General features: G+C 37.3%; 2 protein-coding genes across 3 annotated transcripts; one reads left to right on the forward strand and one right to left on the reverse strand.

Annotated features, from left to right (window-relative positions):
• The first annotated feature begins 6,153 nt into the window (after positions 1-6,153).
• LOC130745863 (probable sulfate transporter 3.4) lies at positions 6,154-11,446 on the forward strand. The gene is made up of 13 exons (XM_057598266.1): positions 6,154-6,558; positions 6,758-6,806; positions 6,906-7,113; positions 7,375-7,546; positions 7,974-8,039; positions 8,245-8,358; positions 8,450-8,566; positions 8,699-8,825; positions 8,923-9,209; positions 9,309-9,499; positions 9,605-9,690; positions 10,494-10,570; positions 10,766-11,446. Exons 1-13 carry the CDS (start codon positions 6,229-6,231, stop codon positions 10,907-10,909), a joined length of 1,968 nt encoding a protein of 655 aa, XP_057454249.1. The 5' UTR covers positions 6,154-6,228; the 3' UTR covers positions 10,910-11,446.
• A 328-nt stretch (positions 11,447-11,774) lies between these two features.
• Positions 11,775-14,579, reverse strand: LOC130745865 (uncharacterized). 2 transcript variants are annotated; one of them, XM_057598270.1, is made up of 4 exons: positions 14,435-14,579; positions 13,745-14,259; positions 12,583-12,809; positions 11,775-12,230 (listed from the first exon to the last, which is right to left on the reverse strand). In XM_057598270.1, exons 2-4 carry the CDS (start codon positions 13,966-13,968, stop codon positions 12,223-12,225), a joined length of 459 nt encoding a protein of 152 aa, XP_057454253.1. In that variant the 5' UTR covers positions 13,969-14,259; positions 14,435-14,579; the 3' UTR covers positions 11,775-12,222. The 2 variants fall into 2 exon arrangements, with proteins under 2 accessions (XP_057454253.1, XP_057454252.1); XM_057598269.1 differs by having other exon boundaries at positions 14,358-14,579.
• Positions 14,580-18,143: the final 3,564 nt, after the last annotated feature.

Consider the following 18,143-nt stretch of genomic DNA (forward strand, 5'->3'; position numbering starts at 1 on the left):
ACTTCCACTAACTTCTGAACATAAACAACTTCTGAACCACAAACTTCTGAACATAAACAACTTCTGAACCACAAACTTCTGAAAATAAACAACTTATGAACCACAAACTTCTGAAAATAAACAACTTCTGAAAACACTGTTCACACACTTCTGAAACTTCAAAAACAGCTGAAAACATCTGTCACTTAAACATCTGAACAAAACACATGCATACTAGCAACTACTCCCCCTTTTTAGCACAAATTTGCAAAGGGTGCACGAATACAGCAGAAACAAAACAAACTAGTCTTCAGAACTGGAGTCCTTTCCTGCACTACACTCTTCAGATCCTTCCTCCTCTTCATTACTCACATTCGGAGCAGCAGCACGGTGTTCACCATCTTGACGTTCTTCTTCCTGTAGCTTGAGTAGCAACGCATCAACTCTGAGCTTCCTGGCAGTGCTCACCCTGATTGTCTCCTGCAAGGCCTTGGAAACCTCCAGTAATTCAGCAATGATGGCTGGCCTTAGCGTCAGATTCAGTCACAGGAGGAGCAGATGTCCTGCTGGTTGGTAAGGCAATGTCTAGAACATGTGACTCCATAAACAAACGGTGATCCAAAGTGATTGGAACTCCACGAGACATAGCCACATCATCTGCCCTCAGAATCTGAGGATGTTGCTTTAAGATTATCTCAGTAAGAAGTGAAGGAAATGAAACAGGCAGCTTCACAGCACAAGTATCAGCATGCTTCAATGTCTGCTCAAACACAAAAGTTCCAAAGTCAAAGGCCATAGACTTGCCAATCCTATAGATCAATTTGGCAAGCGTTGCAGAAACACCAGAAGTATGTTGAGTAGGAACCCAATTCACTGCACCAATCCGGTTAAGAATAGCATACTTCACACTCAGATTTCCAGTAGACAACAACTTTTTGCTGGGCCACTTCTTCACATGACCGGCAGTAAGCTCCTTGGCAACATCATCCATGGACACTTCTTCATCAACAAATTCAATAGCACTCCGTCCAAGTGCTTGATTGATCACAGCAGGGGAAAACAATACACATTCAGCCCGTACATAGACTTTTCTGAACTCTGCACTATCAGGAAGTCCCACATCAACAGAGAGATTCACCAGGAACTCTCTCACAAGCTTCTCATAGCACCTTCCAACATTCTGAATAGTCTTCATCAGACCTGCTTTCTCAATAAGTGCAATAACATCTCTGCATTCAAGAACATCAGAACCAACATCCCTTTCCTTGGCCATTCTTCTCTTGCAAACAAACTTCCACTTCTGAACATTCTCTTCTAAGTGGAAGGACACTCTATCAATAGGGACATCAGGAACATTCTGAGGAACACGCTTACCAGAAAACTTCTTTTTATCAGAAGATCGAATGTCCTGAACACCGACTTCAACATCTGACTCAGAGTCTTCAACTTCAACTGGAATCTTCCTCTGCTTCTTCTCAGTGGGAGCCTTTGCTTCCTTTTGCTTCCCCTTACTCTTCACACTGGCCTGTCTGGATTTCTTTGATGGAGTAGGTGTGATCTCAGGAGAAGAAATCCTTCTTTTCTTCTTCATTCTCGCAGCAACACTATCAGCAAAAGTCCCAGTCAGAGGAACATCATCAGAAGCATCATCAGAGATTTTCTGAACAGAGGCTGGATCAGCATCCTTCGACGAGGATGAAACAGAGATATTAGGCGTGGTAGCATCGCCTGAATTTTCATGAGAAGTGGAATCCTTTCCAGGAGTTTCTTGAGCAGAACTTCCCTTAGACCCAGTTGTCTCAACATCAGCCACAACATCAGGCACAACATCAGGAGGCGATTTCACTGGAGAATCTTCATCATTGATTTCTTCTTCGTCAGGAACATCCTCAAGGATAGGAACATTCGGAGCTTTGCTATTCTTGACCTGTGATTTGTAGACCTTACACGTTGGGTTTCTTGATCGCATCTTCTTGGAGGCTTTCTTGGACACAGAAGACGGTTGAGAAGGATCACTCTTCAAACCCATACACTTGACTCCTTTAGCAGTTCTTTCAATCTTGGCCTTGACAGATTCCTTCTTTCCTGAACTTTGAGACATGACGAATCGAGAGGAAATACAAGCAAAGTACAGAACAATGAAACAGATTTGCAAATCAGAGATGATGAGTCTTGAAGAAGATAGATGCACAAGCGGTTGAGAGAACACAATTTGCCCGTTGGAGGTAGTTATAGGAAATGTGAACCATGAAGTAACTTTCTCTCTGCTGATGTCACAACGGCTGTTAATGATGACCAAGAATAAACTAGCCGTTGACACACTAGGGCACGCTAATTGCTATGCATCAGAAAGACAAATCCCTAGACTTCCTCTTAATTTTTCAAAAGTGATAGCATCAAGGGGTTTTGTGAAAATATCAGCCAACTGCTTGTCAGTTGTCACATGCTCCAAGTTGACAATTTTATCCTCCACCAAGTCTCTAATGAAATGATGTCTAATATCAATATGCTTGGTCCTGCTATGCTGTATGGGATTCTTGGAAATATTGATTGCACTGAGATTGTCGCAGTACAATGTCATGACATCCTGTTCAACATCATACTCTTTCAACATTTGCTTCATCCACATGAGTTGAGTACAACTACTTCCGGCTGCAATATACTCTGCTTCAGCTGTAGACAATGAGACACAATTCTGCTTCTTGCTAAACCATGAAATCAAATTATTCCCTAGGAAGAAACATCCACCAGATGTGCTCTTTCTATCATCTGCACTACCGGCCCAATCTGCATCACAGAAACCAACTAAAGAAGAATTTGTATCATGAGTATAGAGAATACCATAGTCACTCGTGCCATTGATGTACTTGATAATTCTCTTGACTTGTAGCAGATGACTAGCCTTAGGAGCTGCTTGAAATCTTGCACATACACCAACTGCAAAGGTGATATCTGGTCTGCTAGCAGTGAGATATAACAAGCTTCCAATCATGCTTCTATAGAGACTTTGATCAACATCTTCTCCTTGCTCATCTTTGGACATCTTGATGTGTGTAGCAGCAGGAGTTCTCTTGTGACCAGCCTTTTCAAGACCAAATTTCTTGACTAGGCCTTTAGCATACTTACTCTGAGATAGAATCCTCCATTTGTTTGACTTGTAGTCCTAGAAAATAGTTCAATTCACCAACTAGGCTCATCTCAAATTCAGATTTCATTTGTCGGACGAAATGCTCCACCATTGAGTTTGACATTCCTCCAAAGACAATGTCATCCACATAAATCTGTGCTATCATGAGCTTACCTCTGTCATTCTTCACAAACAGAGTTTTATCAATTCCACCCTTGCTGTACCCATTGCTTACAAGAAATTCAGTTAACCTTTCATACCAAGCCCTAGGTGCTTGCTTCAAACCATACAAGGCCTTCCTCAACTTGTACACATGATCTGGATGATGCGGATCTGTAAATCCTTTAGGTTGTTCAACATAGACTTCTTCATTCAAATAACCATTCAGAAAAGCACTCTTCACATCCATCTGATAAAGTCTGAACTTCAAAAGACAAGCAACACCTAACAAGAGTCTTATAGATTCCAGTCTAGCTACTGGAGCAAAGGTCTCATCAAAATCAACTCCTTCTATCTGAGTATATCCTTGAGCAACAAGCCTTGCTTTATTCCTTGTGACTGTTCCAGCTTCATCTGATTTGTTCTTGAAGATCCACTTAGTGCCAATGATGTTTACTTCTTCAGGTCTAGGCACTAACTCCCATACTTCATTTCTTCTGAACTGCTCTAGCTCTTCTTGCATAGCATTTATCCAGTATTCATCAGTGAGAGCTTCATTAACATTCTTGGGTTCTATCTTAGAGATGAAACAACTGTGAGCAATTATACTTCTGGATCTGGTAGTCACCCCTTCTTGAAGATTACCAATAATGTTTTCTTGAGGATGATTCTTCTGAACCCTGATTGATGGAGCTTTGTTTGTTGTGATATCTTTGTCTTCCTTTTCATCAGCACTTGTTTCTGACTCATTGTCGAGGGCGGTTGCTGGAGCATTAGCTGGAACATCAGCACCATCATCATCTTCATTCAGAACTGCTTCTTCCTTCTTGCTTGGTTCATCATCCACAGTCACATTCACAGATTCCATCATGGTCCTTGTGCGAGAGTTAAAAACTCTATAAGCTTTGCTGTTCATAGAATACCCCATGAAAATTCCTTCATCACTTCTAGGATCAAGCTTCCTCATAGGATCACGATCTGCAAGAATATAACATTTACTTCCAAATATGTGAAAGTATTTTACAGACGGCTTTCTACCTTTCCATAGCTCATATTGTGTAGAGGATGTCCCTGCCCTGATGGTGACTCTATTATGTATGTAACAAGCAGTACTCATGGCTTCAGCCCAGAATTGGTGTGGAATCTTCTTAGCATGTAACATTACTCTAGCTGATTCCTGGAGAGTTCTATTTTTCCTTTCAACAATTCCATTCTGCTGTGGAGTGATGGGGGCAGAAAATTCATGGCTAATACCTTCAGTTCCACAGAACTCCAAGAATTTTGAATTCTCAAACTCTCTTCCATGATCACTTCTGATTCTTACAATCACACAGTCCTTCTCATTCTGAAGTCTCAAACATAAATTCTTGAATATTTCAAAAGTCTCTGATTTTTCTCTCATAAATTCAACCCATGTATACCTTGAAAAATCATCTACACAGACAAACACATACCTTTTTCCTCCCAAGCTTTCAACCTGCATGGGACCCATGAGATCCATGTGAAGCAATTCCAGAACCTTCGTCGTGGTCTGATGCTGGAGCATCTTGTGTGGCACCTTGGTTTGCTTACCAATCTGACATTCTCCACATAGCTTTCCTTCTCCCAAGCTCAAATTGGGCAATCCCCTTATTGCTTCATCAGCAATGATCTTTTGCATGCTCCTGTAGTTGAGATGTCCTAGTCTTTGATGCCATACATTCACCTCATCTTCTTTAGTTAACAAACATATGGAAACATGAGCTTTTTCTTCTGATGTCCACATGTAACAGTTGTCCTTTGATCTGACTCCTCTCATCACAACTCTCTCATCGTCAGTGGCGGTGTAAAAAAAAACACACTTTTTAACTCGAATAATTCATTATACATTTACAATTTGGTAAGAAATATTGTGGCATAGAAAATAACATTTTCTTAGCATAGATCAGTCGTATATGTTAAGTCTTGCAAACTTTACATTTCAGATGTCAAATTTTGAGTGTGAAGTGTGTGTTTTAGATGTCCCACATGTTTTTGGGGTAGAGCTAAGCTAATCCAAATTCTGAGACTTGCATTCCTTTACTTTTATTTGTTTTAGGGTGAGATGAGATGAAAGGAAGAGAATAAAAAGGAGTTATGGTAGCGCGAGAACAACTCTCTCCGTTTGGTTTGCACCAACGAGAGAGAGAGAGAGAGAGAGAGAGAGAGAGACATGGGCCCTACCATCTTTTCTAATCTCCTAAACTTTGAAAAGAAACATAACTCGGCAACGCGTGTTAGGCTTTTTTTCCGAATTTTTACGCATAACTTTGGCGGTGTAATATATATATATATATATATATATATATATATATATATATATATATATAATTCGGTAAAAAAACCTTGTAGCATAGAAAATAATATTTTATCTTTCCACTCTCCGCAAACAAACAAAAATGAGATATGATTGACCTCATTATTTCTCTTATCTCTTGCTACTTTAATTTTTTTCATACCAAACCACCTACAAACTCTACTCTCTTTCTCACAATTTTCTTTCCACTATCTTCTTTCTTCCTACTTTCTTTCTATATTTCTCCCCTTCAAACTAAATACACAGTAAAATGAAGAATTTTGATTTATTCGCACCACAATTTCCCTACCATATATTTTTCACTTATTTTGTCTTCCTATCTCTCTTACTTCTCTATCATGTCATCTATCATTTCTCTTTTTTTTTTTTCTAGGTGGATGTGTTGTTTGAGTGTGAATTAAAATCTATTCTAAAAGAAGAAAAAAACAGGGATGTGACGGAACAGCCCCTTCAGAATTCCAATAATAACGCCAATTTGTGAACAATAACCTCCACCGATAGGGACAGACACCTGCCATTGCTGCCATGGTTTTCCCTCTCTATAAATACAGAGCTACGCAGATCCTCTTCATCACAGAAAACCAAGTGAGCTCTTCTACTCTTCGCGTCTCAACTCTCCACTGCAACAATGGGTGTGAGCACCAATGGCAATAGAGTTGACTCCTTCACCACCACCATCAAATTCCAAGCTGAGATAGCAATGCCGCCGTTGGAAATCCACAAGGTTCGCCTGCCACCGGAGCGCACCACCCTGCAGAAACTCCGGCACAGGCTCTCTGAGATCTTCTTCCCTGATGATCCACTTCACAGGTTCAAGAACCAAACATGGCTCATGAAGATTTACCTTGGGCTTCAGTACTTGTTCCCCATTTTCCAATGGGCCCCTGAGTACCACCCTACCCTCCTCCGCTCCGACATCATCTCCGGTCTCACCATTGCCAGCCTCGCCATTCCTCAGGTCACTAAATTTTCCTAACTTCAGTAACCGTTAAAGTCTCACATTGACTAGAAATATGTTCTGCTCGCCCAAAGCTATGTCATAGTTGTAGTCACAATTGCATGCATGTGCTGTGCCTTTGCTTTTTGGCAAAAATTGGAAATGTAAGTTAAGATTTCATTGAATTTATCTCTCTTTTTTTTTTTTTTTTTTTTTGCAGGGAATCAGTTATGCAAAGCTTGCAAACTTGCCTCCTATTATTGGATTATGTTAGTAATTATCCTCTGTTTCTGCAGGGCATTGAATTGTTTTGTTTTGTATGCATTGTCAATCTTTTAATCTGAAATATGATTATGGATATCGTGCAGATTCAAGTTTTGTGCCTGCTTTGATATATTCCCTGCTTGGAAGTTCAAGACATCTTGCTGTTGGTCCTGTTTCCATTGCATCTTTGGTGATGGGATCAATGTTAAGCGAATCAGTTTCTTATAACCAAGATCCAATTCTGTATCTGAAATTGGCTTTCACTGCCACTTTCTTTGCTGGTTTATTCCAATCTTCTCTGGGTATACTAAGGTATTAAATTAAATCATGCCCCCGCTGAATATAGTTTCTTTTTTATAGGAGAAAATAACATAACATCATGCCTCACTTGACATAGAACAGACATTACTAGAGGGGAGGGGGAAAAAATATCAAAATTCACTGGCAACAAATTCCTTTTCTTATTTTTTGTTAAAAAAAGTTGAGTTGAATCTTTGGGAATTTGAAGGCTAATTTTTTATTGGCAAGTTATATTTTAATGATTGAAAAAATAACCTTTGATGGTGTATACAGGTTAGGCTTTGTAATTGATTTTCTCTCAAAGGCAACACTAGTGGGTTTCATGGCTGGTGCAGCGATCATTGTGTCACTACAACAACTCAAAGGGTTGCTTGGAATAGTTCACTTCACCGGCAAGATGCAAATAATACCCGTAATGGTCTCTGTTTTCAAGCATAGGGACGAGGTATGTATTTTTTTATTTTTATATTCTTTCCAATACTACAGAAAAAAAATTGAGAATTTTTTAAAAGGACGGCTACAATTTAATCTATATATTTTGTAATTATCTTTTTGCAATTTTAAATCTGACGGCTAACATTCTAATAGCACTTATTCTGTTTTAACAAATATAAGAATTAACCACTTTCAAAAAAAAATCAAATATAAGAATTAACACTATCAATGAGACTGCTAACGCTATTTTCTTTAAGATATTCTTTGCTTTTGACTTTTATGTTAAGAGATCAGATTCCAATTATTCATGAAGTGAAATATGGAATAGCTAGGCCATTAAGGGCCACTTTCAAATGTTTTTGTCCAAGTGATGCACATTTTAGCATAATTAAATATGCATATATGCTCATTTAATTTTTTTGAGAAACTTTGTGCAGTGGTCATGGCATACCATTTTATTGGGAATCAGCTTCCTGGCCTTCCTGCTTATAGCAAGGCAAATTGTAAGATTATTTTATCTTGCATATACTAATAACATGTATCATATGGGATTAGGATCCTCTCGTGTACTGCGTGTCTATTTTAAACACAAAATTGCGAAATGAGAAAACAGTAGGTTTTCACATGAGAGAATCCTTATTCGTCTGCTCTTTTTTATGACAATTCACCTGATTCTTAAGATCTGAAAATTCTGTATGGTTGCAACAGAGCTTGAGGAAGCCAAAATTGTTCTGGGTTTCAGCAGCTGCCCCATTGGCTTCAGTTATTCTGTCTACCATTTTAGTCTCTTGTTTGAGAAATAAGACCCATACAATTGCAATTGTAAGAAAGGACACTCTAACTTGGTTATTTTAAGCACACAAGAGATGCTATTTCTTCCTAGTAACACTTTGTTTTGTGTTTTCTCTGGCAGATTGGTGAACTGCCAAAGGGACTTAATCCACCATCATCAAACATGTTATACTTCAATGGTCCTTATTTGGCCCTCGCTATCAAAACCGGACTTGTCACTGGGATCTTGTCTCTCACTGTAAGCTGTTTCAAACCTAGAAACATAACTGGTCATGAAGAAGTTTACTAAAGTTAATGTGTAAACTTTTTAAAAAAACATGGTGTCCACCTTAGGCTTAATAGCTTAACTCAACTGGAACTTCTGTTTCAGGAAGGAATTGCTGTAGGAAGAACATTTGCTGCACTTAGAAACTACCAAGTAGATGGAAACAAAGAAATGATAGCCATTGGTGTTATGAACATAGCTGGCTCTTGCTCTTCATGCTATGTCACAACAGGCAATGATTCTTCTCTCATTTGACCGTGTGAATTGTAGTTATTGAAGCAATGAACTTCTAAGAAAATATCCATTCTAATTTTAAAACACACTTGCAGGATCCTTTTCACGATCAGCGGTTAACTATAATGCCGGAGCACGGACAGCAGTCTCTAATATTATCATGGCTTCAGCAGTTCTTGTGACCCTTTTGTTTCTCATGCCTCTGTTCTATTACACTCCAAATGTTGTGTTAGCAGCCATTATCATCACTGCTGTTATAGGGCTAATAGATTATCAAGCTGCCTATAAATTGTGGAAGGTTGACAAGCTTGATTTCTTGGCCTGCTTGTGCTCCTTCTTTGGGGTTCTGTTCATTTCAGTGCCTTTAGGCCTTGGAATCGCGGTAATCTTGTAATTCACCAATCTGTTTCCCGTTATTACAAAGCTGAAAATATGCTAATGCTATGCAATTAAAACTTAATGACTTCGCCAAAATCTTCAGGTGGCAATATCAGTCTTCAAGATCCTGCTTCATGTCTCGCGGCCAAACACACTGGTTTTGGGGAATATACCAGGGACAACGATATTCCACAACCTTAACCAGTATAGAGAAGCTTTGAGGATGCCTTCATTTCTCATTTTGGCGGTTGAGTCTCCAATCTACTTTGCTAATGCAACTTACCTGCAAGAAAGGTTAGATAAGGCGAAAAGTAGTGTTAATTTTATGTGAAGTTTCAGTCTAGTTTTTTTCTGAGTGATTCTAAGATTCCAACAATCTAAGAGCTTCTCCTGCTATAGGATATTGAGATGGGTTCGCGAAGAGGAAGAACGTGTAGAAGCAAACAAAGAAAGTACATTGAGGTGCATAATTTTAGACATGACAGGCAAGTATTCCATTTCACTTGCAAAGTTTGTTATCTGAGTTTTGAGCATGGTTATTTGTATCGGTATTGCACGATACGTATGGCGATACGATACGAAAATCACCCCAATGATGCGTGTCCCATGAATGTATCTTTTTGTGTTCGAATCGCGTCCTGAATCGCATGAATTGCAAGTGTATCACATGTATTGTATTGTCAGGCGTATGACACGATTCGAACACAATCTGGAATTCGTTGAATCCGAGGTCAGGTCTCGCGACCCAGTTCGTGATTTAAACATTTCAGATGCTTTTTTAAAAAAAAAAAAATTGGTCAAGAATGTTGTTTCAACTATTTTTCCTAGAGATTAGGGAGTGAGACATTTAATTTCATTAAAAGTAAACCTAAAAATTGTTGTTGCTGCCACGTTTGTTTTCTTCTTCTGTTCATCACTGTTTCAGTTATTCTCTGCCTCCTACCAACGTTGGCTTTCTTCTTCTGTTCTTCACCGTTTCAATTTCAACAATTTTTTTCCTAGAAATTAGGAAGTTAGACATTTAGTTTGGCTTATGGCTTGGAACTAGGTTGAACTTGAACTTTGTGAGATAATTTTTCTTCTTATGGCTTGGATATTTGATTATTTTGAACTATATTTATATGGTATATTAGTATATTATTCAATTTATGACTTAATTTTTTGTGTGTCTGTATCTAATGATACAAGTTATGATATGATACGATACACATACACGATACGTATCTCGATTTGATAACCATGGTTTTGAGAACATTTTTGCTTAAAGATATTTCTTTTTCTTTTTCAGCTGTTACTGCCATAGACACAAGTGGGATAGACACTTTATGTGAACTTAGAAGGATGCTGGACAAAAGATCACTTCAGGTACTAACTGCAAAGTGTTACTTCTTCACCTCGTTCTCTTTCACTACACCACTCCACATGCTTCCGAAAAATAATTTTTGGAAGCTACCAATGGTGGTGCAGAGAAAATGAGGTGCAAAAAGTAACACCCTTCAACATTTTAAGACTTGATCCAGTTTTCTTTATATTCTTTACATTTTTAATTGATTGGTGCAGCTTGTGTTGGCAAATCCTGTTGGAAATGTGATAGAAAAGTTACACCACTCAAACATTTTGGATTCCTTTGGGTTGAAAGGAGTCTATCTCACAGTGGGAGAAGCTGTGGCTGACATTTCATCCCACTGGAAAGCTCAAGCTTAATTTCCACAGATGAATCTCAAGGACAAAGGGAGATCACGGCTTCTAACTTTCACCACAAAACTAACATTGGAAGTTTTTCGCCAACCTGCTGAGTACTTTGTTTTAGTAAAAAAAAAAAAACCTTGAAAATCAGGGTGTTTCATATCTCAGGATGTTATTTTTATGTCTTCTGTTACTTTTGTCCAATTTTGGCTTTTGTTAGAGAAAAAGAGCATCCAAGCTTGAAATATGGTGACGATGACTTTATTCTGTGGACATTAAGGATAAGTATGAATATATTTATTTTAAGAACAAAGAAAGAATTCAAGACGAGTGTTTGACTCTTCTTTTGCACAACTTTACATCACCAAATTGTGCACATTTTCCGATCATTTTTATGCCTTTATTTTCAAAATTTCAAGCTCATATTATGCCACTTTCATCAATAGAACTAGCACAAGCACATACTATTGGAGAACGCCATCGTTAGAAGCAGCGTTTCTAATGCCTAAAGTGTAAATCATGCAAGTTCTCTTGTAACTTAAACAAGGTTAATAACCATGGCTCTGTGATGAATGCATTGTGATTTAGATGTCATTCATTTAACGTGAAAATTATGAAATGCTATCATCGAAGTACAAGATTAATGGTGATTAGATGCACCATGACTTGATTGGCCACATAAAAGGATTAACACTGGAATGAAGAAGAATATTCATAATTCATATCTTAAACTAACAAAGGCCAATTCAGATATTCATCAAGGTGAACCAAAACATGATGTACCTTCTACAAATTATTGGTTAGAAACTAGTGTTACTATGCAACACTCAGCAATCAATATAGAGGGAGTCAAGAAGATCAAGCATGAACGTGAGGTACAAAATTATCAATCAAAAGAAGTTGAAATAAAAATCTGACTGAGGTTAACAATCCAATAAAAGGTAGTGCCATAGAACTAATATATATTTCCAAGATTTTACAGATCCAAGAACTCGCAAAAAGGGTAAAAAAGAATAGAAGCTCAATCAACTAAATGCATCATCTTAACCAAAAACACTTGGAGAGTTAAAAACGAAATAGAATCACTTACACTAAGACTTTCAGAATCTTCTGAACAATCATGTACCTAGTCTCGTCTGATTATCTATGTTTTACTCTATTGCAACTAACCAATAGAAAGGAAATGTAGGTCTTTCAATGGCATAGCAGAACTATGTACTTTATGAAGTTCATGGGCTTTATCTTGAAGATCATCCAATATATAGAAACAAAAGTTGTTACCATCCTGAGGCACAACTCCCTTCTTCAATGCAACACTTGAGTTCTACCAATCAAACATCTGCAAGGAACTCAACTATGTTAAATCGAAGGAATAGCCAACCAATACAAATATTGCTATTCAACACACCATTACGTCCACATAACGAAAATTATTAGTTAACAAATTACTCAGAGAGACGACAACTTTTACAATTTGCAATAGGATGGTCAAATTCAAATAACTATATACAACATTTGCATAAATTAAGTTTGTCCCTCTGAGTTTGACATCCTGAACAATATTCAGGCTTCTGAAACAGGTAAACACATAACCAAGGAGGATACAAAACATAATATATTGCAGATAAAAAATCTTCAAATAGCACATCTCCATTAACCAGCTAAACATCAATAAAGGAGGAAGTTCTTACTTGAACGTAATCGTGTTATTGGTATCTCCTGGAGTTCCCGCCTGATACACAAATATTCACCTAGCAAAGCCATCACTGCAATTCCAGTACCATTCACAATCCACCACGTTATAGCAGAAGGCCAACCCCCGTACACAATGCATAGAAACAGATGGATGATGTAGAGAGTGGCCGAAAAATCCAAGCACTTCTTTGCTCTTTCAATCAAATACAGCATATATACAGCCCTGCATTAAAACCGTAGTGAGTTAGTGACCTTTGGCGTGAATACAACTTAAAGCTACTGCATGATTTCAGTTAACAAGCCAAGAAATACATAAAAGCTCATAATGTCTCCCTTGGTTCCTTCCTCCCACACAAAATAATCACAGAACAACAAACACCTTATTTGACAAAGTTGCTATTGGATTTTACAATATCACCTCATTACTTATTTTATTTAAACACCCCAAACATAAGATTTGATTTGTAAACCAAATCCTATTTCTTTACATTCCCAACAGACACGTGGACTTTCCTAAAGGAAGGCGCATCCATCTCAAAGCCGGGATTTTTGTTTCCTTTCCCTTACTGGAACAAAGCACAATCAATTCAACCCCCAATGAGAATAAAAACATTTAAGAATGAACACCCATTCGCAAACTTGTGAACATAACGATGCTAAACCGAACAAACAAAAAAAGCACGAAAGATACTAAATACTAGGTTACAATAATTTGAAAATTTGTAAAGGATCATCATCTTTGAAGAAGCAATTAAGATTGAAAAATTGCACCATAACCCTGTGATTAAAAACTATGATAAAACCCAAGAGGGGTAGCTAAGTTGGCAACGCAGACTGAGTGTGTGGGAAGAGCTCACGGGTTCGATCCCCACACAATACACTATGGGGGAGGGATGATGAGCCTTAATAGTGACTAAATCCTAAATCTGGTGGCATCCAAAGGGTGACCGGGTACCGGATGTTTATACAACAACAAAAAACTACGATAAACTATTAAGGAGAGGAGCCAGTCAAAATCAGAAAGAAGTAAGACTAACACAATTGAATATAATTACTAGTATTAATTAGCAATCAATTATAGGCTAGCCAATTAACAATTCTTGCACAATGATTTCAACAAACCAACTAGGATGAGTTTAGGTGGAATAGAACAATTACCCTGCAACTGAACTGAGCAAAAATGAAGCAACAACAGACCAACCAGTAACCGTAGATGTAGAGATTGTAACATAGTCAAAGAAATACACGAGGCTCATCCGCGATACGCGAGTTCCAACAAGTAATGACAACAACAATCCCAATGTGATATAGTACATGCATTGCAGACAAACAATTTGAGCAACAATAAGCCAAGGGTCCCATACCACTGCACCATAGAACATGACGCCGACCCTGCAAAGTGCAAACTCACTCACTCACAAACAGTCCAAAACCTTCTCCCACAAAATTTGCCTAAAGCGAATCAAAACACCAAGTTTCAAGCTTTTTCCGCTACAGCAGCCAATCTCACCGACCCAGATGCCCAAATCGCAATAAAATAAGCAACACCACTTGTCATTCGACAAAAGTTATCAAATTTCGAGACCCCAGATTCTTTAAAGCAGTTTAAACCCAAATCAAGGTTGTTGTCACGTTCAGCCGAAGCGTAAACGATGGTTCGTGTGCAGTCAGATCTGGATTCAGGAAGTGATAATTGTTGAGAAATTGAATGTAAAACAAAATTGATATGATAAAAGAGAAAATAATACAGTTCATGATTGGTGAATCTTACGAGAAATTGAAGAGCGTGGAAATTCCTAGTTTCTGGGAGTATTGAGATGAAGAGAGATTGTGAGAAGGGAAAATTACAGGGTGGTGGAGGACTCGCCGGGAAGAGAACGTGTTGTCGGAGAGAAAATTGAAGTGTTTTGCTCCGGCGATGGCGAGAGATGAAGAATTTGGGAGAAGAATTGCAGTGACGTGAACTATGCGTGATGTTCAGACCGGAAGTGTCGTTTGTTAAATTATATTTTTATTATTAATTTATTTATAGATTTAGATGCAGAAAAATATAATAATTAAAACTTACTATAAATCTACTTAAAATGGATTTATAACTTATTTAATTATCTCATTATTGAGTAGTATCATTTTAAATAAGCTTTCAGGTATTTTCCGATGTACAAAAAAAAATAAGCTTTCAGGTGGGTTTGTCTGTCATTCATATTGCTTGCTTCTGGTGAAGGTGTTCAACGAAACTATGGATACTAGTGGTTTCTGGGACACGGAAACACTTGCTAAAGTCAAGAAAAAACTTACATGGGATTGGAATGTTCTGATTGAGTTTGTTCCTCGAGAGAAGAATAATGTTGATGATTTTTTGGCGAGATAGACTTCTTGTGAAGGCTTCCCCAAGCGTGTGTGGCAGTTACGCCTGCATGTGATGGTCATACAATACCGTTGTTTTGATATTCTTGGCTAGTTAGTTTGTTTTGAAATCTTCCTCTTGTAACAAAAAAAAAGTTTTCAGGTGTTAAGAAGTTCAGCATAATTTTGATTATTTTCACGCTATCCATTTTAGTTCATTAGCTTGTTGGTCCATACCTACATATAAGTTCAGTGTTCTACTTAATTTTTGAAATTGACCTTTAGTTAGGCTAACAGACCAGACCGAGTTTTCAAGATGATCAAACTAAGCAAAAAAAGAAAAAAAGCCTGTAACTTGAAAATTTAGGGCCTGTTTGATTGTGTTTTCAATTTTCTTATTTTCAAAACTGTTTTGTAAAATGATTTTTAAGAACTGTTTTTTAGAACAATATATAAAAAAAACTTGTTTGGTAATTAGATTTTAAAAATTGTTTTGGACATGAAAAAACAAAAATACTTGTTTGATAAATTTGTTCTAAAAACATGTTTTCGAAACAAAATAATAGAAAACTCGTTTGAATGCATCTTTAGGAAAAAAAAGTTATTAACATAAATTTATTGAATCAAATTAATTTTCTTCATAAGGATTTTTTTTTAATTTTCTTCATATATTTTTATTAAATTGGTATTCTAAAATTAATTTTAGCTTTCCATTGAGATGTGCTCTACTTCTTGAATGTCATCATTCCATTTACATGAACCCCAATGTCATCGAGGTATTAATCTTCAAGCTCATTTTCTTCATCAGTATTTGGTGGGTCTTGAGTGGAGGAATGATTACTCGTGGTGCAGTATTTCTATTGAATATGATACCCAATAACTTATAATGTCTTTTCTTCTGAAATTGAGCAGCATGTTTATGTGTCTAAAATAATAAGTTATTAGTCAATTATTGCTTTCAAAGTGGATAAAAAAATGAGAAAGTGCAGCTTTTGCTTCCAGTAACTTATCACAACTAGCATCACCATTCTTTGCTTTTGATGCCCAACAAAGAAACAAACAGAGGAATAGGTTTGAGTGTTCGACGCCCTTGAAGCACAAAACAAAACAACAGGGGAAGCAATTGCAAAGAAAGTGAGAAAATTAAGTAATATACATGTACAAATGGTTTTTTTCTGGAAAGGCCAAATTATATATATATAAAATAGTATCAATTGGGATGCTATAAACCCATGTACAAGTATAAGAGAAAGCAAGAAAACATGAACCAGGTAGCAATCTGGTTACCCTACAGCGGCACAAGCCAAAGGGAAAAAAAAACACTATGTAACAGTATCAAATAGGGGTGTACAAGACCCGGCCCTACCCGCCAACCCGTCCCGGCCCAAGCCTTTAGGGTCGGGTTGAACTCGGCCCGATCATTAAAAGAGACCGGGTTCGGGTTGATTTTTGAGTTACCCGACTTCGGGTCGGGTCGGGTTCGGGTTGACACTCGGGTCACCCGGCCCGTCCCACATATATATTTTATAAAATTTTAATTTGTTATAATGATTAAAATGTGATACATGGTGCTCAAATTTATCTTACCATGTAGATGAAATTAAAATGTTTAACATTTAGCTTATGAATTAAATAAACGTTGGTCAAACTATTGACACTTTCATGCTCTAACAAGAGAAAATCATGTGTGAGTATTATGCACATGTGAGATAAGTGAAGAAATGATCAAACAAAATGTAAACCTCTCACGTGCAATAGATTATGTTCAAGTTATTTCTTCTAAAAAATAGTTCCAACTTATAACTCTTTTAGATTATCTTTAAATTTTACAATTAGTATCAAATAGTCTTAAACTTATTGTCCCTCGGGCCAACCCGGTCCCGTCCTACATAGACCCTTCCTAAATTGGACCCGCATAATGTCGGGTTGCTTCGGGTCTAGGGACGGGTTAGGGTCTATGAATTGACCCGATCAATATTTAGGGTCGGGTTAGGGTTAACCAAAACCCGTCCCAACCCGTCCCTTGTACACCCCTAGTATCAAAGATAAACCAGTCACAATCCCAGCAAAAAGACCAACACCCTACAACCTTCAATCTCAATTTAGCAAAGAAAAATTACCAGCGCTTGCAGGAAGGAAAATAGCACAGCTAGGAGACCAACTCAGTGAAAAACGATCACAGCAGCAACTCAAAGCCTCCAGAATTAATGATTAAAAAAGAAGAAGAAGAGCATAACACGTTTGATTTTGTTGAAGGAGCAATTGCAGAACCACACAAACAGAGAGAGAGGAAAAACGAAATAGAAGAACCAAACACCCAAAAGGCACAGAAGAGGAACCCAGAAGAAGAACCACAACTTACTTCACTGAATCATTGAGATCACGTGAAATAAGAGAAGATGAGGAGAAAATCCTTATGGCAAGAGAAATAGATGAAGAGGAGGAGCAATTTACCTGAGAAGGAGAGGAAGAGGGCTGGCGGCCACTCATAGTGAGAGCGAGAGAACGAGCTTGCTAACCGAGAACGAAAACCCCTATTTTCTAATTTCCAATAATTACCATTACTGCCATTAATGAGAGAACATAAAACAACATGTTCTCCGTGTTTTCTCAAATCTAAAACAAAAATAAAAAAATAGAGAACAAAAACAACTTTTTTCTGTTCTGAGTTTTTTGCTTTAAAAACAATAAAATAGGAAACAGTTTTTAAATTAATTTTTTAAAAACAACTTAACCAAATAGGATTTTTTGTTTTTTAATTTTATAAAACAGAAAACTGTTTTTAAAAACAGTAATCAAACATGCCCTTAGTCCCTATACATATTTATGCAGTTTAGCCTAGTTCAGGATATTTCCACCCTAAGTGTGATTCCGACGAATTTGGGGAGGATTTTCTTTTCTAACTATTATCTTGACGCAAAATTATCTTAACTATATGTAAATACTTTCCTGGCTTTGGGAAGCTTTTCTTATGAAGTTTTATAGGGTTTGTTTTTTGCTTGGAGCTTGTGTTAGGTATAACATTTATAGACTTTAGTTTTTTTCTTACGTTGTTGAGGTATCAGACCTCTTTTTTGTTGGGTTACCTCCCTTCTTATCCCTTGATCAGACTCGTAAGTTTTTAATGATGATATATAATCATTTTGCTTAAAAATATGTACATACTTGGTTAAAAAAAACTAATAGTGTAAATGGCCATCCATGCAATTTT

This window comes from Lotus japonicus, chromosome 3 (assembly GCF_012489685.1).
Source record: "Lotus japonicus ecotype B-129 chromosome 3, LjGifu_v1.2".
NCBI classification, from domain to species: domain Eukaryota; kingdom Viridiplantae; phylum Streptophyta; class Magnoliopsida; order Fabales; family Fabaceae; genus Lotus; species Lotus japonicus.

What these genes read in the sequence shown, in the direction of transcription:
- LOC130745863 (XM_057598266.1), top strand. Translation starts at nt 6,229, where the DNA reads ATGGGTGTGAGCACCAATGGCAATAGAGTTGACTCCTTCACCACCACC. An exon ending in TTCATGCTATGTCACAACAG is followed by an intron (nt 8,826 to 8,922) that starts GCAATGATTCTT and finishes ACACACTTGCAG; the next exon opens with GATCCTTTTCACGATCAGCG. An exon ending in CATAATTTTAGACATGACAG is followed by an intron (nt 9,691 to 10,493) that starts GCAAGTATTCCA and finishes TTTCTTTTTCAG; the next exon opens with CTGTTACTGCCATAGACACA.
- LOC130745865 (XM_057598270.1), bottom strand. Translation starts at nt 13,968, where the DNA reads ATGTTCTATGGTGCAGTGGTATGGGACCCTTGGCTTATTGTTGCTCAA. An exon ending in TTGCTCAGTTCAGTTGCAGG is followed by an intron (nt 12,810 to 13,744) that starts GTAATTGTTCTA and finishes GTTTTAATGCAG; the next exon opens with GGCTGTATATATGCTGTATT.